This window comes from Heterocephalus glaber, unplaced genomic scaffold (genome assembly GCF_053883595.1).
Source record: "Heterocephalus glaber isolate CG9 unplaced genomic scaffold, H.glaber_assembly_v1.0 deba00001457, whole genome shotgun sequence".
Taxonomy (NCBI): Eukaryota; Metazoa; Chordata; class Mammalia; order Rodentia; family Bathyergidae; genus Heterocephalus; species Heterocephalus glaber.
Window position 1 is genome coordinate 48,372,536 of NW_028258305.1, and position 27,536 is coordinate 48,400,071.

The 27,536-nt window shown below is 44.3% G+C and overlaps 1 protein-coding gene and 1 long non-coding RNA gene across 2 annotated transcripts; one reads left to right on the top strand and one right to left on the bottom strand.

Annotated features, from left to right (window-relative positions):
* Positions 1-1,141: 1,141 nt before the first annotated feature.
* Positions 1,142-16,013, bottom strand: LOC110347889 (uncharacterized). The gene is made up of 3 exons (XR_002392765.2): positions 15,418-16,013; positions 14,811-14,888; positions 1,142-6,413 (listed from the first exon to the last, which is right to left on the bottom strand). It is a non-coding gene; the product is annotated as an uncharacterized LOC110347889 (long non-coding RNA).
* Positions 15,991-27,256, top strand: Nt5c1b (5'-nucleotidase, cytosolic IB). The gene is given in 10 exon segments (XM_004839033.4): positions 15,991-16,154; positions 18,139-18,167; positions 18,169-18,226; positions 18,476-18,566; positions 18,569-18,648; positions 19,166-19,309; positions 20,508-20,637; positions 23,008-23,136; positions 23,511-23,713; positions 26,924-27,256. Coding segments are annotated over 10 exon segments (1,230 nt in total). The 5' UTR covers positions 15,991-16,121.
* Positions 27,257-27,536: the final 280 nt, after the last annotated feature.

Sequence of the window (27,536 nt, forward strand, 5' to 3'; positions counted from 1 at the left end):
GAAATGTCCTGAGGTTATATGTCCCATGAGACCAGCCCATGACAAATTCCAGGAGGCCGAGACGTGAAAGAAATGGTGACTAACCACCAAGGACAAGCTCCACATCTTCTCCAGGTTTCTCTTTTCTCTTCTCTTCTTTTCTTTTGTTTTTACTGACCTTGACAAAGAAGGACGTGTTCATAAAGAACAACAAAAACGACTACCTTTGAAAATCTTCCAGAAATTGGCGGGCAGTATTTTTACCAACAGAACACCTCCACCAGCAGTTTTCGCATCACGTCTGCCCTGAGGGCTGCCTGGGCTGGGCACCATGCAGACTCAACGCCCGCCGGGGCCAGCAAAGCCTGAAGGGGCCTTGATTTACTTAGGACAACAATTTCTGTCGTGAGAAGACAGCATCTGAGCTCAGGTAGCCCACAAGCCCTCCCCTCGGAAACCACAGCTCAGTCCTCTGCTGGCTGCCCTCATCCAAGACTCCACTGCTGTGCATCCTGAAAGGCCCCTGGCCACCTTCAGCAGCACCAGGCTGGCAGGAAAAGAGTCAGAACACCAGGCTGAGGGCAGAGCGGCCACATACCAGGGATACAGACAGGAGCCTTGGCCGGGCGTGGCGCACAGCAGCCCCTCCCCTGTGGCGTGGGAGTGAAACCTGCCTGATTCCGAAACCCGTGGCACAAAACAACTGACACAGTGTGAGTGAAAATGTTGTCATGATCCCAACTAAGCCAGTTCCTGCCCTTAGGAGTTCCAGGTACAGAGGAAAGTCAGCCCGAGGGGATCCGTCTAAAACACAAGCAAAACTCATGATTTGAAAGCAATGCTTGTGTTTCAATGCGAGCATTTTAACAGTGTATATGGGCACCGAACAGATATGCGACTCTGACAGACACAGCATGTGGTATTTTCATTTTCCTTATCTTATACCACTCTTAGGAATAGCAGGGTTCTCTCTCCATAAATGCTCTTTTGAATCAATAGTGTGTTTAGCCTCGATTGTAAGGCAGTATTTAAATTAGCACATGATTATTCAATTGCTTCTTTCTGGAGAAGTTCCACAGAATAACTTTCTAAATATTGCTTTTGTCTGGGCCAAATCAACTCAAAATGGCAGAAGACATTACTCCGGAGTTGTATTATAAAATACCATCATAGCACATTGGTGAAAACTAGGGCAGATTTTATTAATAACAGCAGAACCTAATATCATTGGTTTTAGTTTACCATTTTCACGTTTTACAATGACATTATCCAGATATAAATTGTTATGATGAGAACTCATTCACTAGAGACCCAAAAAAGTTACAACTCTGCTTTTAAAAAGAGACTTTGCATATATCAGTGAAGGACACACTAATAAGGATTGGTCTGGAACATTTCTCTTTATGACGACTGACTTAGCAGCAATGGTCCCTGCAGCAGAGTTGGAAATTACATAATTACCAGAAACTGTAGATGTTTGACTTGACAAGAGCCCTAGGTTTATCTGATTTATTTTTGTAAGAATTGGGCCCCATGGATATTTAGAAATGTTTCACGAAAGAGCAGTAAAATATAAAGGAAACAAGCAAAACTCCACTTTCAAAGGCTGCCTCTAACTGCATCGTCACTGTTGTGATAACACAAATAAACCCAAGAGAAACCTTGGGTGATGGCATCGGGTGAAAACACTACCCTAAATTAAACATTATGGGCTATGATGTCTGGACACTGTCCTCCTCTTCATAACCGCTCCTGTCTGTCCTCTCTGTGCTATTGATCACTGGGCTCTGCAGAACATGCCACTGCACCTTGGGGACGTACGCAGAATAAGAAGGCACACAAAGCAGGACGGGCCACATTCACAGGCAGGCAGGGGCATCCTGAGCCCATCTGGGCTCGGGAGGGGACCATGCCCTGTTCAGGGACAGAGGGGGCAAGTGCTGAGCCAAGATGTATGTGTGTATAAGTAAAGAGGAGGCCTTCCCTTTTAAATTTTGAAATTTTGTGCTCCAAAGCAAATATCGAGGACCTGCAAAGTACTAGACCACTCTGGAAAATTCAGGGTCGTGTAGATTCTCAAGGACCTCTAGTTTTACTTGAAACAAACAAACCTTATAAACAAGTTCATTACTAAGGTAGTTAAGTTAAAAATACAATCTATTACACAAATATGCTGAGATACACAACCACAGGACTTTCACACCTCACATCCTTTGCTAAGAGCATATGATACTGAGTTCCACCTCTGCCTCCTGACTACAATGTCTGGTGGGTGAATAATGCAAACAGAAGAAGGTTAAAAGGCTGATGGCCAGAAGAGGGCCATATTAAATCTTTCTGGAAAGGGCAGGTCATCTTCACAGGGCCAGTGATAACTGAGCTGGAATTTGAGCAATGAGTGGAGGATACCAGATAGGGAAAACCAAACCTTGCCTGAGAGGTTAAAAAGTGGGGGAGAGAAGAAGAATTCAGGTGATGGGAAAAGTGCAAAAAGGCATAGACACACAAAGCTGCGGATTGCTCAGAAGTGGTGAGAAGCCTGGTGCACTCACACTGTAAGCAAAGGGAAGGAGAGGCTGTGAGCGGCAGTGCCAGCTAAGGCAGCTCTGTGCAGGCGGGTCAGGCCACAGATACTTTTAGAGGGGGAAATTGCAGTGTCACATTTTAAAATTTGGTCTTCTAGGTATGTGGAGGTAAGAAATTGGGGCAAAATATATTAGAGGCAGAGATAAAGAAGGCAGTTCATAGTTCGCTGAGCAAAACTATATTGTGCACAATACAAGTTAACAATTACAAAATTATCTTGTGTGTATCCTGAAGTGGAGGAATAAATAAATTGAGCAAAACCAGAAGAAAAGAGTTATAAATACAGAAGAGGAAATTAGAATGAACCTTGAGTACTTGGATTGCAATTAGCAGTACTGATATAAAACCATGATATTTAATATCATAAGCAGGTAAAGGGATTCCAAGATGTGAAAATGAGCGTACGTGTGCGTATGTGGATGTCCGCACTCCTCCATCCACCAGAAGGGTACTGAAGCAATGACGTACTCAAAGCATCAAGTATAGTTACCATTTATATATTGGTTTCCTATTCTATTATCCGCTAAAAGGAAATGGATCTCTGGAGAAACTGCTGAGTCTGGGGATGGAGGAAAGCAACATGAGGGTAGATAATTTCATTATTCTAGAAAGTAACAAAGTGCTGAAAGAAACATGAGATACATTTCCAAAGCACACAGGAACTCACTTGAAAGAAATCCACTGGTAAAATCTGGAATAGTATGGGCATTCAAAAAATAATGACAAAATAATAATTATAATAAAAAATTATATGCATCAAATAAAATAAGTATACAGAAATAAGTGTGGGTAGAGAAAAAAATACATTATTAAAGAACAATAATATCTAGTTACATGGATGGAATAAGAAAGCTAACAAATCATTAGTGGGAGCTGATGAAAGTGTGATGAGAAGAACTGAATATTTACACAGTCGATTGTAGATGTTGTATTATTTACAAAGCGACAAGCAAAACTTTATAATGAAGAACACAAATTTAACCAAGTCATCAAACTGCTAATATGAGTTAAGCTGACATCACGATGCTCTTAGTGAAACGCACTGAAAAATCACAATGTTATTTGGGGGCATCTGAATCACATGACCTGAATCTAATATTAAGGAACTGTTAAATAAACTCAAAATAAAGAAAGACTACAAAATACTTGACTTATAATTTTCAAAAGGTCAAAGTCAGGAAAACATAAAAAAGGCTGAAGAACTTCACTACAGATGTAAGACCAAGGAGACATGAAAACTTGTGATCTTGTATTTGAAACAAAACAAAAAATAATAACTATAAAGAAAATTATATTGAGACAGTTAAAATGTTAATAGAGACTATGAATGAGATTATAATAATATTCAATTTGATGTTTGTGAAAATTATACTATGACTATGTAAGGGAGCACCCTACTTTATTAAATACGCAACGAAATATTTAGGAGTATAGAAGTTTGGCATCTCTAACATTATCAAATTACCAGAAAAAAGAATCTACCTAACACCTATCTATCCACCTACCTATCTACCTATTTCTCGATCAGGAAATATCAAGATTAAATAGAATAAAATATAAACAATTAATGGGTAAAGAAAGTTAAGTCTCTTTTTCTTTAAGCTCACTGTCCATAAGTTTCAAATTGCATTAACGGAAACTGAATCATACATTTATGGAGTGCACATACTTCCTGCACCCACTGGCTCACAGTCTAGCAGGCAGAGAAGGACACCCACAGAGCTCCGTGAAGCACGTGTCAGCAGAGAACTCTGCTCTCTGCAGTGCTGCTTGGCTCTGCTGGGGAAGTTGGTCCGCCTAGTGCAGAAGTTCGGCTCAGTACTGATGAGGGCAGGAACTGAGCAGCACTGTGGAGGAGCAGACCAACTCACGAGATGTTGTGAAAATGTGGTGGCAAACTTAGTGACCAACTGGATGGCAGCGTAGAGGAGCCGGGAGAGGCGCTGTGTGACGCTCACAGATCTCTCTGGAGTGCGGAACAGAGGGTGTGGAAACACAGAAGCCCAGCTTGGAACGTGTCAAGTTGCCAGGGAGCAGCCACCAGGGCAGCCTGCTTCCTTGGAACACTCTCTGCTGTGCCACAGAGTGGGCCAACCAGTCACTGAGGGTTGATAACAATCAGTGGGCACCATCTCACTGGGGCCCGAGGTGGACGAGCTAGGACTGCAAGTGCAATGTGCAGCTTTAGAAAGCTCCTCCTCAAACCCTGATCTGCTCGCTGGCACAGAAGTCTTTCCAATTTCAGGCGCAATATTTTGCACTTATTCTTTTATTTCTGTAGGAAACATTTACTTGAAACAGTGTACTAGGCACCGAGGATAAAGAAACACATAATGCGTAGGCCCTGTCCTCCAGAACTTTCAAAGACCCGTGGGAAAAATAGGAGAACAAATGAATATAATTCAGTATGTTTGCTGCTTAGAATGGAGAACGCATGAGGAGCCATAGAAGGGAGCACAGCACAGCACCGGATGGAGAGCGTGAAGGAAATCAAGCCAAAAGATGCCAAGGGGTGACACAATGTGACAAGGAGGAGGATTCCGCAGGGAGGATAGCATGAGAGCTCATACCTGAGCCACTGGGCAGACGGCAGAACCACCCGGAGGAGCAGAAGTGCAGGAGTGGGCCAAGCTCTTCTGCTTTCCTGGGGAGGAGGAAGCAGGCCACCACGAGACTAACCAGAAGAGAAGGGGAGACTGTCAATCCCAAGCCAAATTTGAAGCAGCTGAAAGATGCTTCTGAGGCCAGTTTCACTGACAGCAAGACAGACTCTGGACGCCACTCTGAGGGGAGGGCGTGCAGCACGGAGCTCTGCGTTGCAGGAGTATCAGAGGGGAGGGGCTCCAGGAGCAAGCTGCTGCTCCCCAAATAGCAAGCACATATTTTCCCACCACCAGTGGGGCTGTTGCCAAGAAATCACACAGACCCCCCAAAAATAGGGAAAATGAAAATAAAAAGACAAGTCTCAGTCTCTTGTCCTGGAGCACTAAGTTCAGGCTAGGGCCCTGCCTCGGTGGTCGTGGTGGTCGTGGGGTTCGGGGAAAGCCTACCCACAGCTCTGACATGTGTTTATGCAGCTGAGTCCGGAAGAAGGGGACCTGGGAGAGGGGAAGCTAGTGAGAGCCCGTTTGTGCATGGCATTGCTCCTGGCCCTTCACAGCCCTGTCCTTTCTCCTGTGACGTCATGTTATTATTCTTTATAAACAAGGCAACAGGTGTGGAGTTATGCAACCTGCAGAGACGCTTAGGAAGTAGGAGCATTATACAAAGAGTGTGGGGTGTGATGCTGCCTGTCGCCGGGAGGCTGCAAGGCACCTTGGAGATCCTGGTGTCTGGAGATGAAAGAAGTCACTGTGCAGAAATAAGGGTAACGACTCGAACACAGTGTGACCAACTGAGCCTGTGTACAATGTCTCAAGCTGCTCTTTGTGGGGTTTTTTTGTCTCTTTCTTTACTTAAAAGCCACCTACCAGGGAATGTCCCGTGGTCCCCACAGTGCCTCTGACATGTGAGTCCTCGGAGAAAACTGATAAAATCTTGAAGGCCTGTGGCCAAGTGGTATCTTTCTCCATTGCTCCAGCAACAGAAGCATCAGGCACCGTACACAAGTGGTCACCTCACGAGTAGCCCCAAGGGCGACACCCAAACACACTGCGCTCCGTCGCGGCTGAGGATGTGCCACCCAGGGCTCTGAGCCGGTCCTCCCTAGTGCTCGTCCAGCTGGCTGGCAGGGAGAGGAAACGGAGCTGTCCCTCCTTCAGATGAGGTGTAAGAAGTTGATTAATGACTTGCGGCAGAGCAGGCCAAGGAGGGGCTTCACATGTTTGTCTCAGGAGACCCGCAGCGGGCTGTGGAAAGAAAGGTGGGCATTGTCAGGAGGGGTGGTGGGCAGCTTTTGCTAATTAGGGCTTGGTTAATGCTGGTGAGTGCTGAGCGTTCCTGCTAATGGCTGTTGCTAATGGGAAAAATGGGATCATTTGTTAATTTTACCTATGAGAGTGTTGAAGGCAGGATGGAAGGAAAAAAGTGAAAATGAACCATTTTGGCTCAGCTGAACAAAAAGTGGAAAAAAACTTCTCATAATTTTCTTAAAAAGAGTGAGACACTGATTTTCCAAAGATGCCAAGCTCCCTCGCCTTTATGAGAGTGGCCACCAATTGGTACTTAACCAGCCCGATTTCTAAACACTTTGGCCATCTTCCAGTTGACCTTTTCTTCCTGAGCAGCACGTAGTTTTCTAAATGCCGGTTGTCATGGAGATACATGTGGTCCAGGACTTATGGCTGGTGGGTGCAACCCAGTCACAGAGTATTTTCCTACCATATGTGAGGCCCTGGGTCAATCCCCACACTGGGGAAAGGAAAAGGACTTCCTGTGAGCTCTCTACGTGCTTTTACTTGCATGACTACATTGACATTTTGCAGCACAGCTGTGAGATGGGTAGATGCACTTAATGAGAGGGTTGAACCTCAGACCTGTAAACTACACAGCACTTTTATTTTTCAAGGCCTTATGTTTTACAGAATAGCTCTATATTCGAGGTCCCTTTGCCGGAGTATATTTTACATTCTAGATTACAAATATTTCTCATTATTTTATTCTTTCCTAATCCATCCAACATGTTCCATCACAGTTTCCACAGAGTTCTCTAGTCCTCTGACTCCATGGTGACTCCAGAATTGTGTGGGTGACCAATAAGCCCTGAATCGAGAGCCATGAACCTCAAAGACAAGTTGTTCTTCCCTGGTGAATTCTGAATGGCATGCTCCTCTCTGATAGCCTGCCCAGAACTTGTGCTTCGCAGCATTGGCTTAAACAGGACGTTGATGTAGCCGCAATTTGAGACGAGCCTGGTGTAGACACATGGCCCCTGGTCAGTATTGAGAACAAAGCATCCGCGCTTCTAATGTTTAGAAGAGTATTATGCATATAGACTACACTTGGGGTTGATGTGCGTGTGGTTCTTAGCCAGGCTCTGAGGCTTAGAGAGACAGAGTCTCAGTAGAGAGAAACTGCGAAGACTCCCCTGGTCCAGTCCTGTGTACTATGAGCCAGTTAGCTACACAGGATTCCAGCTTGGCCTGCTGGTAAGATGGGTCACTGGAGACAGGGCCACTGGGAAGAGGTAAGTCATTAGGCACACAAGTTCCTGTCCACATGAGCGTCCCCAAGACGAAGTCAGAATCTCGGTTCTATCAAGTACTACTTTGTAACTTTAGAAAAATTGTGCCACTCCGCACTGTTTGGCAGTAAAAAAGTAGAAAAAGGCTATGCAATATGTCTAGCAGACGCTCAAACCTTCCTCAGCCCTGACGATTTCAAGGCTTCCCCAGGGCAGCTGCACTCAGAGTTAAAGGTAGTCCCTGTCACCCTTCCCAGCCCTTCACTCTGGAACTCGCACTTCCCCAGCATCACCCTGATTAAAGCCAACCACGAGGCAGGTCCAGATTCAAAGGGTGGGGAAAAGACACACACACTCATACGCTCACAATGGGACAGATGCAAAGTGTGGTGACTCAGCCCATCACAGACCCTACCATGAACCACTTCAGCCAGGTGCCTTAGCTGTGCCACACACATCCTTCTCCCCAGAAATCCCCTGTGAGACGTCATAACACCCATGTTCCACACTCAGAAGCCAAGGCTCACGTCAAACAAGTGGTTGGGAGTGGGGCTGATTTTGGAACTCAAAATCATGAGACTCCAGATCAAATACTGTTCTCTCAAGTAGTTTTTGGAGTCCACCTAAGAGATCCCTCCAGGCTTTTACAGCAAGGAACTAAGAACGATACATCACCTTTCGTTTTTTCAGTACTTGGAACTGAACCGGGGCCTTGCACTGAGCCACATTCCCAGGGTTTCTTGTATCTCATTTTAGACCTGGAAAATATCTTGATCTATGAACCCTACTTCAGGCGTCTAGGTGTTCCGAGGTCTATACTGAGCCCACCTGGACAATCGCAGACCTCAGAAGAGTGCAGAAGAAAGGACCCTCTTCTCTCAAATATCCGAATGCAGGAACCCAGGGGCCTGGGCCACGGGCTCAGACACCATGCCACACCTCACCTCCCTGCCCCACACCTTAGCCTAGGCCCACCGAAACCAGTAACGACGATCGCAGAGTGGCAGCCTGACTTTTCCTTACTTAGTTCCCTACTTTGAAACTCAACTAAGTAAGGTCAGCTAAATGAGCGTGCAGCAAACATGTTAAGGTGGTCCCTTCCATGACTTGTGCCCCCATATAATTTTCTCCCACTAAAACCCAACAGGACACTACTCTGAGGTTGGCATCATGCTAACAGCAACAGGGATTGGTTAGATGCAATTAAGCTACTCATCAGTTGACTTTAATTTAGTCAAAAGGAGATGATCCAGGTGGGCATAACCTAATCATCCAAGCCCCTCAAAAGCAGACACTCTCCGGCTTGTACCAGAAGACAACGCTGGAGAAAATCATAGTCTGAGAGGATTCCCCACCAGAAAGGTCTGCAGCTGAGGTGGAGGGAAGAGCCCCATGCAGAGCTGGCCTGAGCGTGGCCTCCTAGAGGAAAGGTGTCCCTGGCTTACAGTCAGCAACTTGGAACCCAGGCCCACAGCCAGAAGAGCCTGAATTCTTCCCACAACCTGGAAGAGCCTGGAAGCAGATCCTTTCCTGTGGCCTTCAGGAAAGGCCCTGCCTGGCTAACACTTCATTTCTGCCTGAGGAGAACACAGAGTAGCCTGCCCGGCCTTCTGACTGAACAGAAGTGTGAGATGATAAATGGATGTTGTTTGGAGCCATGAAGGTAGGCTAATACTCTAGTTCTACAGGAATGCAAAACTAATACAGCCAGCCAGCCAAGCCAAGTGGTGAGGACAATTAAAAAGCCTGTCTTCCCCCTTCCACAGCCCACCCTGGGAGGCTCAGGAAAGGCGCACCTCTGCTGCCTAACCTTAGATTTGATGGTTCCCAAACTACCCATTCTGCGAAGGACCTATTCCATTACCCATCATGTGAAGTTTTGGAAAACAGTCTTGATTTGAAATAGGAGATTAGCCCATGTGTTCCCACTTCAATCTGAAACCGTGGTTACTACTGCAAGGGGTATGTAGTGGGAAGTTATTGGTTATAGATCATTCCTTTTTCAAATCGTATTTATAACTTTCAAAAACAAAAGGATAGTTAACATTACCTGTCATTGCTAGGCACTGAATAATACTTTTGGTATTCCTTACATACTGTCTGAGCAGTAGTTCTAGTTCTGAGAGCAATGAAGCAAATGGTCTAAATCTGCTGACCACAAAGGTAGGATGTGAGCCTCGGTCACCCTATGCCAAAGTTCAGAGCTCTTTTGGATTTGGAACAAAGGTCTGTAAAATGGGGAGTGAGGACAGCAGACTCGTGACCAGCTAGGTCTGATTGGAGGAGGAGCAGAAAGGGGTGAGATTTCAAAGGTACTGGGCTCCTTTGAGGGATGATGAGAGTATCACTCAGTTGACGGTGGTTGTGTTACATACACATCTGCAAATATAATAGAAACCATCAAATTTTATATTTTAAATATATATTAATTATATCTCAAAGGACCAGGTTTTTTCAAGGTCAGTGAGGAGGTTTTTGCAGGGGTTGAAATATCTGAAGATTTGGAAGCAAGGAAACAGGGGAGATTAGACTAATCATAGGTAGCCTTGCATATCAGATAAGCCATCTGCAATTGTTCCTTAAGAAACACTGATGCCCCACAAAGGTTCTCAACAGGGAGTGAAAAGTCCCGTAGTGTTCTAGAACCTCTTCTCCTGGCTGGATAAGGGTGGATACAGGAGGTGCGCTAGTTCAGACAAGGACATCCACAAGGAGACTCTTGCTTAGCTCACTGGAAAGGATGAAGACTGAAGGGTGACGGAATAACCAAGTGTCCAGTGCGTGAGAAACACTGTGGAGAGAAGCGACAAAGCAAAGGAGGAGCAAAGGAATGACGAGGTTCCTAGCAGGGTGTCCAGCTTCTCAAGGAGGAGCTGCCTGGTCCAGTGTGGACTCTTGGGAAACAGACCCAAGACAGCGAGGATAGAGGAGAAAGTGAGATGCTTCAGGACTGCTGCCGAGGACCCGAAGTTGAGCCCTCCAGCCAGATGCATACTCTACGGACGCCCAAGTCCTACACTCAGAGACTCGGGTTCAAAATGCCTGGCAGTGGACTGGGCACTGAGATGCTCAGAAGCTCCCGGGTAACTGAAGGCCTGCCCAGGCCTTCGAGCCCACAGTGTGGGCAGTTCTTCTACTGACACCATCAGCTGGGGGCACAACTACGGCTGGCCAGGTCTGACAGCCTGGCCAGACAAGGCCTGACTGAGCAGGGGGGCCTGAGGCTTCACCGCACAGATACTTAAGGGAGGCGAAGGAAGACTTGAAAATTCTCGAGCGGGATCCAGGCAGAACTCCCCGTTCCTGTAGTTCAGTGATTATCAGTGTGGTTCCCAGTCCAGCAGCATCAGCTTCCTCCAGGAATTTGTTAGACATTCGGATTTTTGGGCCCCATCCTAACCTACTGAATCAGAAAGTCCAGGGCTGAGAACTAATTGTGCGGCTTTTTCGGATTGAGCTTTTTAAATATTGGTGAAATAACTAGAGCCACAGGCAACTATAAGAAATACAGAGTGATCGTATGACTTTTCATAAACAGTACCATAGCATCCGTAAAGCCATAATTCGATGTCATGGCCAGGACCTGATGGGTACCTGCAGCCTGCAGACAGAATCTGCCCACCACCACGAGCATCCATGGGTGGTCCTCCTGCAGCTGTGGTTCCCGACCCCACTCACTCGTCATCCCAGCAGCAAGGCCTGCTGTCCATTTCTGCAACCTTGTCACTGCAGCAATATTATGTAGCCAGGAGGATGCCTGTAATCCCAGCACTCAGGAGGCTGAGGCAGGAGGATCACTGTGAGCTTGAGGCCAACCTGGGCTACACAGTGAGTTCAAGGATAGCCAGAACTACATAGCAAGACCTTGTCTCAAAACAACAAAAACAGAAAAAAAACCCAAAAGAATGTCAGTAAATGGAACCATAGAGCATATAACCTCAAGGGACCGGCTTTTTTAAATTCACCATAATCCTCTGGAGAGTCTTCCGGGTCACTGCGTCCATGCATGCTTTGTCCTGCACATTGCGGAGTTGTGCTCCAGGTAATGGTTGTGTAGCCATTAGCCAGCCGAAATCTTATTGTAACAAGTTCTCCAGATAATCCAGATATGCTTCCAAGTCGATAACCACTGAGCTCTAGACACAGGGCTATAAAGGTCAGGAAGCACTTTCTCACTGTGTCACCATTCCTAGACCTCAGAGTCTTTCTCAAAGGCACAGAAAGGGACTTTTGTCCTGTCTACCCCTACTGTGAACGTGGATGCACCTTAGACCGCACTGTTAGATATCAGATGCTTGAGCCTAAACATGGTACGGTTTCTCTTACAGGAGAAGCCCTGAGCATAAATAAAGAGCAGAAGGAGAGACAGATAATAGGAAGTAGGGTGAGAGATCTTTTGCACATGGGAAGGGGACCGAGACATGGAGGGTGGGGGAGGGAGTGGAGGGGAAGGAGTGAAAAAGTAATGAATATGCATTATGTACATGCACCAACTCTTTATGAGGAATGCAATCATTACGTACTGCAAACATAAACTAAACTGAATTAATAAGAAAATGGAAAAAGGAAAAGGAAACATACAGTACCCTGTATCCTGCTTATCACTGCTAAGTGGATTTCTAAAGGGATGAATGTATCCATTCAACAAACATTTATGGAAGTACCCTCGTTACTATTCTAGGAAGTAGAAAAACAACAAGGGAAAAGATACACAGATGCCTGCTCCTAAGTAGCTTTCTCTCTAGTGCTGCCACTGAATACAATAAAGAAATACAATCTTATGAAATAAAGTAGGCCAAAACAAATGCTATGAATAACAACAAAGCTGGGTCAGGGTTACAGACCAAGAAACACTGGACATGGGAGTCCAGTTGGCAGCTACTCCAGCAGCTCGGGTGAGAGGCGCAGACGATGATCAGGACAGCTGTGGTGGTGTTCGTGGTGATGTGGGGCAGAATTTGTATCCTGAAGGTAGAGTATGACATGATTCTCAGATGTGGGCCTAACAGCATAGGTGAATGAGTTATCATTTACTTAGATGATAACCCTGAGTGGAGAGCCAGCTAAGGGAGCTGAAGTGAAGGGTGCTGAGCTGGCCAGGCCAAACTGGACATAAGCCAGCTCAGGTGCGAATGCACTGGCCACTGTGGAAGTAAAGACCCTATGCTAAGGAAGTTGTGCTCTGGCTAAACAAGGACGTAGGAAACATTATCTACAATAATGAAAACTTGGAAATACCCTAAAGATTCACTATGAGGAAAATCCTTACATAGATTATTTTATCCTTATTGTTATGGAGTCACTGAAATTTATGATTAATCCAAGCAAGTAATAACATGGAAACCATGCTTAATAGTATGCAAGAAAAGCTCAGGACACAGAGTTACATATTCTATATAATTCTAATAATATTTTACAAATAAGGAAACAGTTAAATTGTACACAAATAAATTAAAAATTGGAAGATTGTAACTCTAACACTGGGTATGTTAGGATAAGGAGTCCACAAAAGTTTTCTTTCTTCTAACTAAAATTTTACTAAATTTCATTATTTTGAACCCATCCATCACATATTTATAAACTTTAAAACAATAATAAATGTTGACATTCTAACATGTTAATGGCTTTTCTATTTTTTTGGGGGGAGGGGGTTCTGGGGATCGAAATTGGGTCCTTGAGCTTGCTCAGCAGGCGGCAAAACCACTGAGCCAAATTCCCAGCTTTTCTATTTTTGACTCAGTAGATTGAATAGAATCAGGGAAAAAATTATAAAGGCAATTTTCATGGCTTGTATCTAGATTGTCCCCCAAATGCCTCATGTGCTAATAGGTGGGGCTTTGGGAGGTGGCTGGATCATGAGTGTGTGATGCTGGATCAAGGTGTGTGGTAACTAAATGGGTTTAGCATAGTTCTGGGTGTAAGTAATGGGAAGCTCCACCCTGAATGTAGGTGGCACCACCCAAAAGGCTTGTAGCCTGGATGGAATATAAAGGGAAAGATGGAAGGCTTGCTCCTGCCTCCTGCCTGCTCTGCCAAGGACTGTTCCTTGTCTGCCATGCTATCCTGCCTTGGAGGCAGCTGACTGCCTGAAATCTCTACAAACTATGAGCCAAAATAAACTTTTCCTCCTCTAACTTGTGGGTGTTGGGTATCTTGTCCCAGCAATGAGAAAAGTAACTAAGATGGCAATAAACCATTTTTTATAATATTTATTTCCATGGCTCAGGATGGAACAAATGGCCATGGTGAAGAAAAAGATCTTCTGGCGTATTCTCAGAGTACTGATACCTAGTTATATTATTCAGTCATGTCTTACATTTTGAAAAGCTCCAAGCTAACATGGAATCTACTAGCATCTCCAGAAATTTTGAATATTATCACTATTCCCTAAAAAATTAAGAAACAGAAGAGTAGCCAAGTGAAACCCATGTCAAGAACGCAGTCTGCAATGTCCCCTTAGCACTGTCTAGGGAATGGGTGTATCCGCTCAGAAATCATGCCTAGAATAAAAAATGATTTTTTGAAAATAGAGAATGCCTTCTTAGATCTCTCCATGTTAGTGGTTTTCTCACATGTTTTTCAAATCCTCTTATGGAGCTGTTTTCTAATGTTATCCACAACTAGAACTGACAATGAAAGTTACACTGTGGAAGCCAGGTATGAGTGGTCTGGGAAGACCACAAATAACATCACAATAACATAGCACACTGGCTTTATTCTCGAGGGTGTCCTCATGGGGAGAGGAACCCAAGCCAAAAGAAAGGTACACGTCCTAATAGAGGCAGAGTTTTTATGTTCAATTATAATGGAAAAAGGCATATTATATTTAATTTCACCTTCAGCACTCAGACAAAAACGATGAAGTTAGATATTTAGATCTTAACTCTGAAAGAATTCAAAATACTCATTAGGCTCCTATCCTTTCCTATCCTTTCCTATCCTTCCTGTGGGAAGAGACTGATAGTCGAGGAATTAAACATATGAATGCTGAATTACCTAGAGGAGTAATAGAATGGATCGAAAGAGAAAGCAGCTTTTGAGTGTTGTTTAGCAACACCAGGCAAAAATCACGACTCCAGGCCTCATCTCTGCAAAATCTTCCTTTGTTTTGTCGTGTACTCACCTCAGAGCTCTCCGGTTTTTATTTCTAACTGTGTCTCCAATGCTGCCTTCTCAGCCAGCCCCTTTGCTGTCTATGCCACTAAGACAAGAGGGGTGGGAAGAATCATCAAACCAATATTTGCTTGTTCACAGAGTTCATGAATAAGTATTTTAAAACTTCTGCTCTTGTAAGTAGATTGCAGTGGAGATTAAATTATTTAAAGATTTTCTATTTGAGCACTGTGGTCAAACTGTAGCAAAAATTATGAATAAAAGTAATGATTAATGTTAACTAATCACTTCAGAATGCCAGTCATTTTCTTGTTTTATAGTATTTCAACATCATAATTTTTGATGTTTATACCATTATTAGTCCATTTTAAAATGAGGCAATTGAGATTTAGAAAATGTAAAAAATTTCCCAAGATCTCAGGCATGTCAAAGGACTCACACTTGGGCAATCTAACCCGGACTCTGAATGTTTGCTGGGTAAGAAGTAAGTTCTTCTTTGGAGAGCTTTCGATACTCAAACTTGGTTATCAACAACTCCCATGAATAAGGATGCCAGAAATCTGCCTCAGTCCCTGAAGGTTTCAACAGTTCAGGTGGGTATGGCACATGTCTCTCACCTGCAGTTTGGGTTAAGAGAAAATCGGAACAATAAAACGCAGCACGTTGTTGGACTCAGAAAGCGAGAGTTGGAAGCAAGGCTGAGAAGGAGCCAAGCACCAGGAAGGCCGATGCAACCAACACTGGCTTGTGTTCAGACCCAGGAGAGAACTTCCACAGGGTCTTCCTCAACAGGCTTCAGCAATGAGAAAGCAAGTTTCCACATAAAGGGAAATTCAGGTCTAAACTCCACACCGAGAGCAAAAACAGCTGTCACAAGTAGTTTTCAGATGTGCAGAAGGCTGAACGGTGATACATGGCTGAGTCCACTGTGAGACTGCCTTTCACGCTGGCAGTACCTGAAAATGCATAGCCCCAAGTGGAGCTGGAATGATGAGTGGCAGTAATATTCCCAAAGACTTAGAAAGAAGGAAGTGGCAAAATACACAGTTACATATTAAACATCTGAACACTGTTTAGAGATTAATTCCTAAAAACACAGATAATTGTTATGAGAATGTGCTCAAATAGGAAGACACTATTGCTCTATGAAAAAGGCAAAAGCATAGGGACCCTGCACAGAGTCCATTTGTCACTATGGAATCGCAGGTGATGTCACAATCTGACGTTCTAAAGGGAGAGCTAGGCTGAGCAGGGAAGAACAGGAAATGGGGGCGGGGATGAAAACCTGCATCACAACAAAAGGATTTCCCTGATTGCAGAAATGAGTCAAACATCTCTGAAGCTGAAAAAGAAGGTCAGTGATTCGAATGCCCTAGAGTCTTACCGAGGAGCTGAGGAAACACAAATACCAGTCTATCCTTCACCTCTGGGAATTCTCACAATTTCTACCTGGTAATAATTCAGGTAATGGTTACACGTAGAGGAAAATAGAAGGAGAAGACAAGAAACTAAGGTAGTGGGAAAATGGATTAAAGCATTTAGGTTCTGTCAGTCCAATAAGCCAGCATTTGTGGAGCATTTTCACGTTAGTGGGAAGAGGTAAAAACCCAAAGGCTGTCTATGGTGTGGACAGCCTGGTCGGCAGAGCAGACGGAAACAGAGTACAATTCAGTGCGCAGCAAAATTTGTACAAAGGACACGGGAAACACGAGGAACGCGTAACTCCCGTGCAGCACCCCTCACACTGAGCCAAGCTTCGAGATGGTGCAGGATGCAGTGGTCTCCAGGCAGTGAAGGGGGCTTGGGCCCACCCATCACCTGGCATGAGGAGGAGTGGAGCGTCCCCAGACAGGCGCAGGGAGTAGCGCCCTGGAACCCCCACTCCAGTGGCAGTGAGCCTGTGGCACCCGTGACACAGTGTTTTCTTTTAAGACAAAAGATCTAATGCATGCGTTGTTCTTTTCTGAACTAAAACCTCAGTATTCAGGTTTAATTGCAGTGTTGGAACTTTGCAATAAGTAAGTGGGTTTGGGGTTGCAGTTTGGGCGCTTGTGTCTAAAAGGCTCGCCACCACTGTCCTCGTCTGTCCAACCAAGGAGATGAACAGCATGGTTAGATTTACATTTTATAACAGGTGGGAAGATCTAGATGCAGGGAGGATTTGAGGCCCTACCTGTTCAATAGGCCATCTCCTAAAAATGAGTACCTAAGGCCCAGATGAAGGCAATAAGCAGGACAGAGGAGAATTAGATTTAGAATATCTTCTGGAGTTAGAAGCGATGGATTATTATGGTGATTGGAGCAGCGGGTGAGCAGCTCTGGAAATATTCTCAAATTAGTATAAGAGCCAAGTCACACTCTGCAGTCACATTCTCATTTGACTACTGTAAGATGCAGAGCAGAAGTAGATGAAAGAATATGGCTTGGGAGGCCTTGGTCTGCCCTACACGTTGAGCTCCTTAAACAGATAACATTTAAGCAGGTGTGGTGGCATACTCCTGTAATCCCAGCACTTAGGAGACAGAGGCAAGAGGGCCCTGAGTGTGAGGCCAGCCTAGGCTACACAGCGAGTTCTCTGCTATGCAGCAAAGAACCTACCTCAAAAAGTCAAGATAGCTAAATAAATAAGTAAACAAGGATAGCACTAATCCCAATTAGGCTGATGCTACCGAGTCAGCAGGGAGAGTACAAGTAGTGTCAAAAATGTGTATAGGTTTCCATAAAGGGAGTCATCTTGTCTCCCTCCAAGTCTGTCAGTAACAAAACCTCTCTTTGCTCTAGATACTGAGAGTAATTTGATCATAAGACCAGAAGATACATCCGTCAATAATCTGCACAGGATTAAGGTCTTTGTTTTAAAAACATCACACTAATATTGGTGAGGGACAGATACACAGAACACTGCTGCTATAATTATTAAGAAAACAAACAGAAAGTTTTAATTCTATATGACAAAAGTTCCTAAGTAACGATCTTCTGAGGAATGGAGAAAATAAAAGCTTTTTGTGTAAACAACTTCATATTTAAAGCCAAGTGATACTGAGCGCTGGAACGTTCTCCCATAGTATTTCCCATGTTATCATTTCTAAATGATAAATGCTTCCCACCTTGGGCTCAAACCAACAGATTTATATGAAATTTACTTCATGTAATTCTTGTTTATACATGTCTTGTGTTCACTTATGCTTGTTAGAACAGGGAGAAAATGTGTAATGTTTCTATATTTCTGATACAGGCAAGAAGACAAATTCTAGACTTTATCCTTTTGCCCTAAACTCAAGGCTTCCTAATGCCCTTGAGATTAAAACTGAATAAACATTCTTTGTTTCCATGTTAAGAATGAGCCCGGGACCAGGTACTCAAAAGAGTCTAGACTCCGAAACGAGACGGGACTCTGAGAAATCGGGGGTCCGCCTGAGCACTCAGGTGAGCGGACTCCTCAGCTGGGGCGAGCAATTACAGAGCAGACAGCCCCGGGGACGCCCTGGACGGGGCTCTGGGAGAGAGGACCCTGGGTGCAGACTGCACTGCGGACACCTGTGCCCTCACAAGGAGTAGGGAAAACTTGGAGGCCCGCAGTCCACAGCCCAGTTCCTGCAGAGCAGGCAGCACAGAAACTAGCACAGGCCAGGGGAGCCGGCCCTCGCGCTGACCGCTTTCTGCATCATCTTTCAGGTGAGGCGCCCAGGCAGTCCGAGTCCCTCGCTGCGATGTTGCCCCGTGCGTGGTCACCCGTCGTGTAGACGCTGCCTTTGTGCAGCTGGGGGACTGGTCCCTGCCGCACAGCACGCATTTATGTTCACATGTGCCTGTGGCGGGCGCAGGGCCAGCAGATCACCAGGATCAGGGTGAGCAGGGACTGCTGGCCGACTGGGAGGGGGGCCAAAGGCCCGGGGGGAGGAGGTGGGGGCGGACGCTCTCCCACTGTCCCTCGGTCTCCGGAGGGCGGAAGGCTCCCTGTGCTCAGATGCGGCCGAACAGCCCTGCTGCAGCCATGGTCTGTGCCGGAGGCCTTGCCTTTACAGCGCAGCCTTTATCACCTACGAAGGAACGGGCTCTCCCTTCCCCGGATGTGGGCCAGGGCAGGCGGCCACTCTGCCGCCTCCCACAGAAGAGTCTCGGGTGCAAAGGCAGGAGCTGTCACCCTTGCTTTTTGGTTTCGGGGCTCCTCCTGGGGGTTCCCCTTTGTCACGTCACAAGGAGGTCAGGGTCCAGCCAGAGCCAGAGCAGGGCACGGGGGCTGAGGGCTGAGAGGCCGGAGGCCTTTGCACTGGTCGTTGCTGTTCCCTGGCCCGCCCACTGAAGGGAAGGCTGAGGCAGGAAGGCGCGCGCTGGGGAGCTCCACCTGGAGGTCCTCTCTGACAGGGGTCGCAGGAATTATCAGCACCAAAGACAAACGCTCGAGGTGCCCTCCTGGGAAATCAGTGGCCCGGAGCATCACGAAGCCCTCCCACCAGGCCTCCGTCCCTGTCCCTCGAGGAGCCCAGAAGCAGGAACAGCAGTCTCAAGGTAGGCGGCGCGGCCGAAGAGGGCGGCCACGCTGCGGAGGCTTCCGGGCGTCCGACTCGTCTTAACGTCCTGGGCCTCCCGGCGGATAAGCCTGGCCTCCTGGCCTCGGCCTGGAGCGCACTGAGGCCGGGCTGGGGGCCCGGGAGCCTCCGCAGCCCAAGCCGGAGCTCGCCGCCACCATCGCAGCCTCCTCCCGGGCGCTGACGACAGGCGCACCTCCGAGGAGGAGGCCCGGAGAGGTGCGCGGAGAACCCGCTCACCAGCCAGAACCCGCTGCTGCCCGGCCGCCTTCCGCCTCGTCCGGGCGCTGCTCCTCGTCCGGCCCGGCCGCCCGCTGCTCCTGCAGACTGCTGGCCTTGCCATCACTGCCCCCGAGGTGCCCGGGCCGGCGAGGGCGTGGCGCACACCCTGGGTTTGGGGTGCTGGCCTCCCCAAGTGGAACTGTGGCCCTTAGACCTGGACAGAAGCCTCTGCTCCCTCACTAAGTGCGGCTTCCACCCCGAGTACTAAAAATAAAAAGCCTTAAAAACGGATGGAATTCACTTGGTAGCAGATTAAGAAAATCAAGCTGGCACTTAGGGACATGAGTGTGGTCTGAAATATGTAGCACTTGTAACTGACCCCCTACCTAATGTACAGTCATTACCCAATAACATCATAACCACGCAAAAATAAATGGCACCTCTGCAAGCCCTGGGTCGAAAGTACTCGTGGGACATGGCGGGAGCATGGCAGGAAACCGCAAACCAATCCCAAAGACCAATGTTTATAAAATAGACAGAGTGCTCCCTTCCGCGGCTCCTATGCCAAGCCTGGGACCGTAGAGATCGTGACCGGTGTGGCCTGTGCGGGACACTGAAACTTCGGCAATAAAAATGATCATTAGATGATCAATAAGGGCAGCCTTTACAAATCAAAACAAACAGAGCAGGAAAGGGTCGGCTTGATTCCTCTCTCTCCCCGTCTCCCAGCGGTAATATTGTAGACTGAAGGGGGTGACCGCCTTCAGCAAGGCTCTGTGCAGTGCCCCGAGGGCTCCGAAAGAGGCAGAACACAGCAGTGAGCGGCAGGCGCTGCCGGGAAGGACCGCAGTCTGTCGGGACTCCCGGAGCTGGAGTCTGCCCCGGAGGGCTTGTCCTCCAGCCTGCCTATGCCCACCTTGCTGCCTCTTTACACCCATCCTGTTTGTAACCTGCAGGCCCTGCAGCACGTCAATGCCAGACTTCGTGAGCTGTATCCTGATGAACAGGACTTATTTGATATTGTACTGATGACTAATAACCATGCCCAAGTGGGAGTGAGGCTTATAAACAGCGTCAATCACTATGGTAAGTAAAATAAATACCATGTGGAAGACCAGCTCACAGCTCTGGAAGAGAGGAGCCATATTATTTTGCTAACTGTGGGCTGAGCAGTGCAGTGTCTTTGATACTGACACCCTTCTGCGTCAGGAATGTTTATTTGCCTATGTCAGAACAAGAAAGGCCATGTTCATTTTTAACTTCAGCACACAGTTGGGCTCAAAGCTCTGGCTTTAACTTGTCAAGTGTGAGTTTCAAAGTCTTAATCCTAGGTCCTGCAATATATTTCTCTGTTTTATGTTTTTCACTTCTGAACTTGACTTCAAGGAGCTGTCAACCCAAGGGCTTTCTCTGTGTGATCAAACTTCATGCTCACCACAGATCCATGTTAAGGGTTTAAAGGTTTTCACCACTCCTTTCCACTCTTAAAATCCGATTCTCCCACACATCGAACCCTTACTCAGGCCAGGAACACTGTTTTACTCCTCTGCATGGAAAATTGGATTGGCTGTATCGCCAGAGCATTTCCACCACTGTGTTACTTTTTCTTAGTCTTTATTTTTCCTACTATGAAATGCCTAACTTGTTATTTGGGGCACAATTATCCTCTTTTCTAAGTGACAGGCCCAGTCTTTTGGATACCTGAAATCAAACTCAGGTTTAAATTGTGTACATTTCAATTCTGGGTTTCAATTGAGCATATTTGTAAATAATCAAGCTGCATTACAAGCTATGTTTTGATTTTGTACTATTCTAAGGCTGGTATTTTACAGAAATATACTTTTAAAGACTTTATCTTGTTAAAAATACAGCATGATAGTGTTGTAAAGTCAAAGCAGAAAATGTGTACAAAAGACTGAGCATAGGTGAGTGTCACATGACACTTGCTCTGTAGTATCATTTTAAAGATACAGAATCTTATGTATGTCTATCCCTACCATGCTCAGCCCATTGAGGCTGGAAGCCTCCGGACTCAGTTGTTTAACTCTGAATTCTGCTGATTAACCCACTGAGCACAGCCTTCTTTATAGAATAATAACCTTTCACCCAGAAGAGTTAGTTATTTCCCTTTTCTGGATGCTGAAGGCAACTTGTAACTCTCCCCGCTGTGGCCTTTGTTATGTTATAATTAACTTTTTACATGCCTGACTTCGTGCACCATGATCTCCTTCAGAAGGGGGACACTGTTTTAATTATTTCTGAGGTCCTAGTGTCATCAAGTTTTTTCATGATCATTAAAATAATATTATTTCAGGATTGATAGTCTACTTTTATGTCACATACGCCCAACACTGCCTTAAATGAAAAGTGAGAATATTTTGTTAATAGCAAAGCACACACCCCACCCTGTCCGTGGCTCCTCCCCACTCCCTTGCCCATACCAGCTAGAACAGCTGACCTGGCTCAGGCATCCATCATATCGTACGCAGCTATGAGTTTATCACCTATATCTGGAAGTCTTTGATTAGATACGGAATATTTTATCATATGCCTGATGTTACACCTTATCTATTCTCACCATGTGGAACATGTTTGTTATAACCTTTCTACATAAATATCAGTTTTGTATTATTTCTTTAGGATAAATAGCTGAGAAAAAAGGAATCCTAGGTCAAAAGGTATAAACCTCTGAAAGTTCTTGATACATATTGTCAAATTACTTCCTAGACAGTTTGTACCAGTTTATACTTTCATCTCTAATATGTATGGGTGCCTATTTTAAAACTTCTTACCAACAGCCAGTGAGGTTTTTTTATTGCTGTTGATTTGAAAGGTATTTAGTAGCACTTGAATACTGATTCTGCTAATGACATTAAAATTTTCACATCAGGAAAGTGACCATTTTAGACATTTTATTGCTTTTTAAAAAGAGTTCAAATCCTACCCTTACTTGTTATTATTGTATAGTTACTGAAATAATACAAAATGGTAATTTAAATAGAACCACACTTTAATGCCCTGTTTCAACAAGAGAGAAGGCGGTAGCCTTCAAGGAGAGGGGCACATTGTTCTAGGCCAGACAAGAAGCCAACCGGACACATGGGCTCAGGTCAGCCCTGCAGGTGTGAAGAGGTGTGTCAGACAGGTCTTTCTCCCTCAGTGCCACACAGTGACTGTGAGAGTGACTGGCACGGTCTGTGGGCATGCACTTCATTAACCACAGTGCACTAGACATCCACCCCATTACATGAGATGCCTAAGAAGTTCTTCAGGGTCCATACTGTGAAAGTGATTCTAATACTTCAACTATTTCTAAGGTGACTTTCACATAGATTTACATACGAACTCACCTTAATGCCCAAATAAACTCTGTATGCTTAAGATAATTTTCTTTTGGACTCTCAGTATTTTGTCTTTAGTCTCAGCCATAACAAAGTCTTTCATGCCTGATAATAGGATTACTAATCGACTGGTTCTGTTTGACTGGTGGAAAAAGCCCCATTGGCTATTTGAAGGCGTATCTTACTAACTTGTATCTTTCTGCGGATTCTGAAAAAGTACAGGAGGCAATGCAAGAAGGTATTCGTCTGATCTTATCCTTCTGGTTAATAACGGGCTGTGCTCTAATGGTCACGTACCTTGGGTTTCCTATAGGGTTATGCTGGTTATGTTCTTGTTGTGCCCAGGTGTTTTCTGGTGTGGTAGCCCTTAGGTTTGTCCCTTAGAGCGCCAACCTTCCTACAGGTGGGTATCCTTAGTGATCTTCCTACAGGCCATCTAGCACTTCCCACCCCTTGGAAGACAGAGACACTGATAGACATCTGAGATGTGTGCTTGTGCCCAGGACCTCCGTTATCAATTAAGAGCTAGAGAGAAGCATTAGGGCTGGGAGCGCGCTAGTTCATTTGTTTTAAATGGAAGAAACCAGAACTCATGGCTCTGAGAGGAGATTTAATCAGTTCCCCTGCTTGCTCAGGAATTTGCTTCTGCAACAATGTTTGATGGGGCCAGAGACATAGCTTACTGCGACACCCAGCTCCGAGTGCCCTTTGATGGGGGTGCTGTCCTCTTCTCAGACGGGTCTGAGCACATCGCCAAGAAGCCCGCGCTGGACAAGTTCTTTCAACATGAAATAATGTTCGAGAATAAGCCTCTCGCTCAGGTAGGTTCAACAAGCTCTTAATTTGGATCTGCCTGTTTTCCCACACAGAAGCATAGATACTTGCTCATGATGCGGGCTTTTAAAATTATTGTAGGAAGGCTTCTCTTTACTGTCGTATCCTTGAAGTTTTTGTTCTATCATTTATGAATTCCTTACTTAGAAACATCTATTGCCAACAGCTTTTAAAAAATATTTTTAGCTGTTTTTCCCATAATAATGAGTATATTTCCTCCAAATTATGAGTAGCAGAGGTAACATAGCTTACCAATAAGCTATTTTATGATTATGGGTTCTCCAAATAGTGAAGTCTTTTCCAGTAGGTTTAGTAATCATTTGTTGAATTTCTCTGTATTTGACCCCAAAGTCAAGAAAGGCATGATATAATTGAGAAAATCTGCAAGACTCAGAGCTTGAATCTGAATCAAATAATGAGTAAGTGCAACTATGACCACCTAATCAAGCTGAAAATAAATATTAAGGGTTTTGGAATCCATCCATGTACTGAAGTGTTAAAACCAAGGTCTAAAATGAACCAAATCTACAGCTTCTGAACTAAAGGAAATTTAAACATCAACACGTTCTCCAAACTGAATCTGAACTGGTGGATTATTTAGTTTTATGTTATGAATCTTCCTAGTGGTTTTCTCGGATTCTATGCTCAGTGACTACCTTTTGATTTCAGCTCTCTGATGGACTCAAAAAAAGTTATGTTTTTTTCAGATTGTCTGAGTTTTCTTTTTACTAGGTTGGTAGTAATCTTTTTTAAAGCTTTCTATATCTTAGGCAGATTGCAAATGTTTTAAATCATATCCCATCAAAAAGTATTTTAATGACTTCTAGTATTTCCTTATTTTATTGATAAATTACATATGGTTTCTAATGTAGAAATATGTAAACTAATATATAACTACGAATAGAAGTAAAAGAGGATGGGATGGTTTCCCAGTCTGACTGTGGTGACATAAACCCAGTACTCTATTTCTTCCTTTGGAAAGTACTCACATGCAGCAAGAACTGTGCCCCTTTGTATTTCAGACAAGCACCCTGTGACCAGGGTGGCTGAAGCCAACAATCATTACACCAGTCTTGCCATTATTACCACAAAAAACCCCCAAACTTACAATTTTGCCCCTATATGTATGCTTCTCACCTTCAGGAAGTAAATTTACTTGCTTTTTCTAATGTATACACCATCAGAGAAAGCAGAAACAAATATTTACACAAGAACTATGTTTCTGGTAAGCTGTGTGTGTTCATGATAGCAGACAAAAAAGTCTTGGAAATGTGGAAACAAGCCAGTCTTCCAGCACCGCCCTCAGCCATCCCTGTAAGATCAACTGTCCCAAGGAAGACCAGTCTAGGCCAGTAAAACTTATAAAAACAGCAGATTCAAGCATATGCAAAGTTGCTAGGAGAAAAAGACAGATAAAAGAAAAGAATAATATCTAACAACAAATGAATGTCTCATAAGAAAAAGTCCCACAATATAAGTAAAGATTGTGACTGAATATTTCCATGACATTTAAAACTTAATATAGCAGAACCAGAAAGCAGAAATGCAATTATCAAAGAATATATGACAAACTGTGAAATGGCAAAATGTTGGAAATGAATAGAATTTAAAATAATGGTTTAGATAGAAAAAGAGACAAGTAGATTGTAGGTAAAGAAAAACGAACATATACATAAATGGAGTCCTTGAAGAAAAACACTAAAATTACATTGGGTGGGGTGTAGTTAAATATAAAGAAGCAAATTTGTATAAACATATGTCAGAATACTCTTGAATTATCAGAAAACTATAATGCCTGCACTAAAGGATTAAATTATTAGAGATAATGGCCCACATTGTCTGATAGGGAAAAAGAGCCAGAATGATAATCACTGAGATTATGGCAGAGTGAAATTACTTGACTTCAAAGATGAATAAGTTTTTGGACTGCCTTCCAGGAAAGACCAATTGCCGTAAGTGGTGGGCAGGCAGTGGGTTATCAAGCTGCCCTCAAACTTCTCAAGAGCTGCACTTGATGGCAAAAGATGATTTATAAGACCTTATGGAGAGAAAGCATAAAAGTGAAAAGGAACAGCTATACAGTTATGAACACAGTACACTGGCCAACCTAAGGATGACTGGGTGTTCTAAGGCACAAGTGGACATAGGATATATGTGACCAGATTTAGTACTAAAATAGCTGGACTAGAGTAACAGGAAACAAAATTCGAATACTATGTCCTAACAAAGCAAAAGTTACAGAGCTAATGGGATAATGTGAAGAAAGGATGTCTGCCGGTATGCTGCTATCTTCAGTTACAGTGGCCAGCCAAAGGGTGAAATGCAAGGGCAAAAATACATATTTGATCAATTAAAATATGGGCTATTTAATAATGAGATATAAACACATGGACATTAGATGACAAAAATAGAAAAAAAGTAGAGCAGAAAGATGTTGAGTAAACCCTTATTTATTTATTTCTCATTGTAAAGGATAATAGACTCGGGATTTTCAAATACAATAAAAGGTATGGTCATAAAGATGACCAATAGAAGGAAATAATGCAAAGCTTCTTAATAAAAATAATACAGAACCAATATCAAGTGTATTTGTAATATGAACAAAAGTAAATGGGCTAAAAGTTAACTATTACTTAAAAAATAAGATTTTCAGATTGGATCACATAGTCAGATCCAGTTTGCTGCTGTACAACAAAGGATAACTAAGTATTTAGAAAGGTTGAAAATGAAAGAAAGCATGAAGATATATAAAGCAACTGTAAATATAAAATAAGGTGGACAGAATTAGATAAAGGAGTACATTTTTTAAGCTGAAATGCACAAATTTAGAGAATTTTAAAAGTAGTACTTTTGACAACCAACTGGAGTTTGGTTAGAGTGACCATCTTTCTGTGGATGGTTTACATCCATTGTCCTTAATTATTTATAGAACATTCTTTCACACTTAAAATATCTTGGCTTAGATGATAAATTACTTGATCATCCATCTTAGGTTTATGCCAGGAATGCAAGGATGGTTGTATATCAAGAAATACAGTCACATAAACCCAGGCAGATTTAGCATTGTGTTGTCAGCCAGGTCACACTGCGTGCCATGCAGAATTACATATTAATAACCTCGTAAAAGCCTCTGGTTTTTCAGTGGTCGCTTCCCTTCACTCATTGATTCACAACTGTGACATATGTTCCTTTCACAGGGTCCCCTAAAAGGCTTTCTGGAAGATTTAGGCCCACTGCAAAAGAAATTTTATTCCAAAGATGAAAGGTTACTTTGTCCCATCAGGACCTACCTGGTTACAGCCAGAAGTACAGCCAGTTCAGGCGCCCGTGTGGTGAAGACCCTTCGTCGCTGGGGACTAGAGATAAATGAAGCTCTTTTCCTTGCTGGAGCCCCCAAAGGTCCCATCCTGGTGAAAATCCGACCCCACATCTTCTTTGATGACCAGATGTTCCACATTGAAGGGGCACAGAAATTTGGCACCATCACAGCTCATGTACCTTATGGCGTCAGTCAAAAATACAACACTTAGGGTGGATGGCGAGAAGGAACATGGCAATGTCCTATGATAGACCACACTTCCTTCGGATATCTAGAATAATTAGGTATCGCAGAAGATTGGACCTCAGAACTTAGCTTTTTTAGAAAGGTTTTTTTCTTCACTTCTTTGAAAACATTTTGACCTCTCAAGTTTACTGTCAATCTACTTCTCTTCAAGCAGTCAATGCTGTTGAATGCCATTGTACCTATTTCTGTGTAAGATAAAATGATGCTTCTCTGAGATGTTGAGAACTTGAAGATTCGAGCACTTA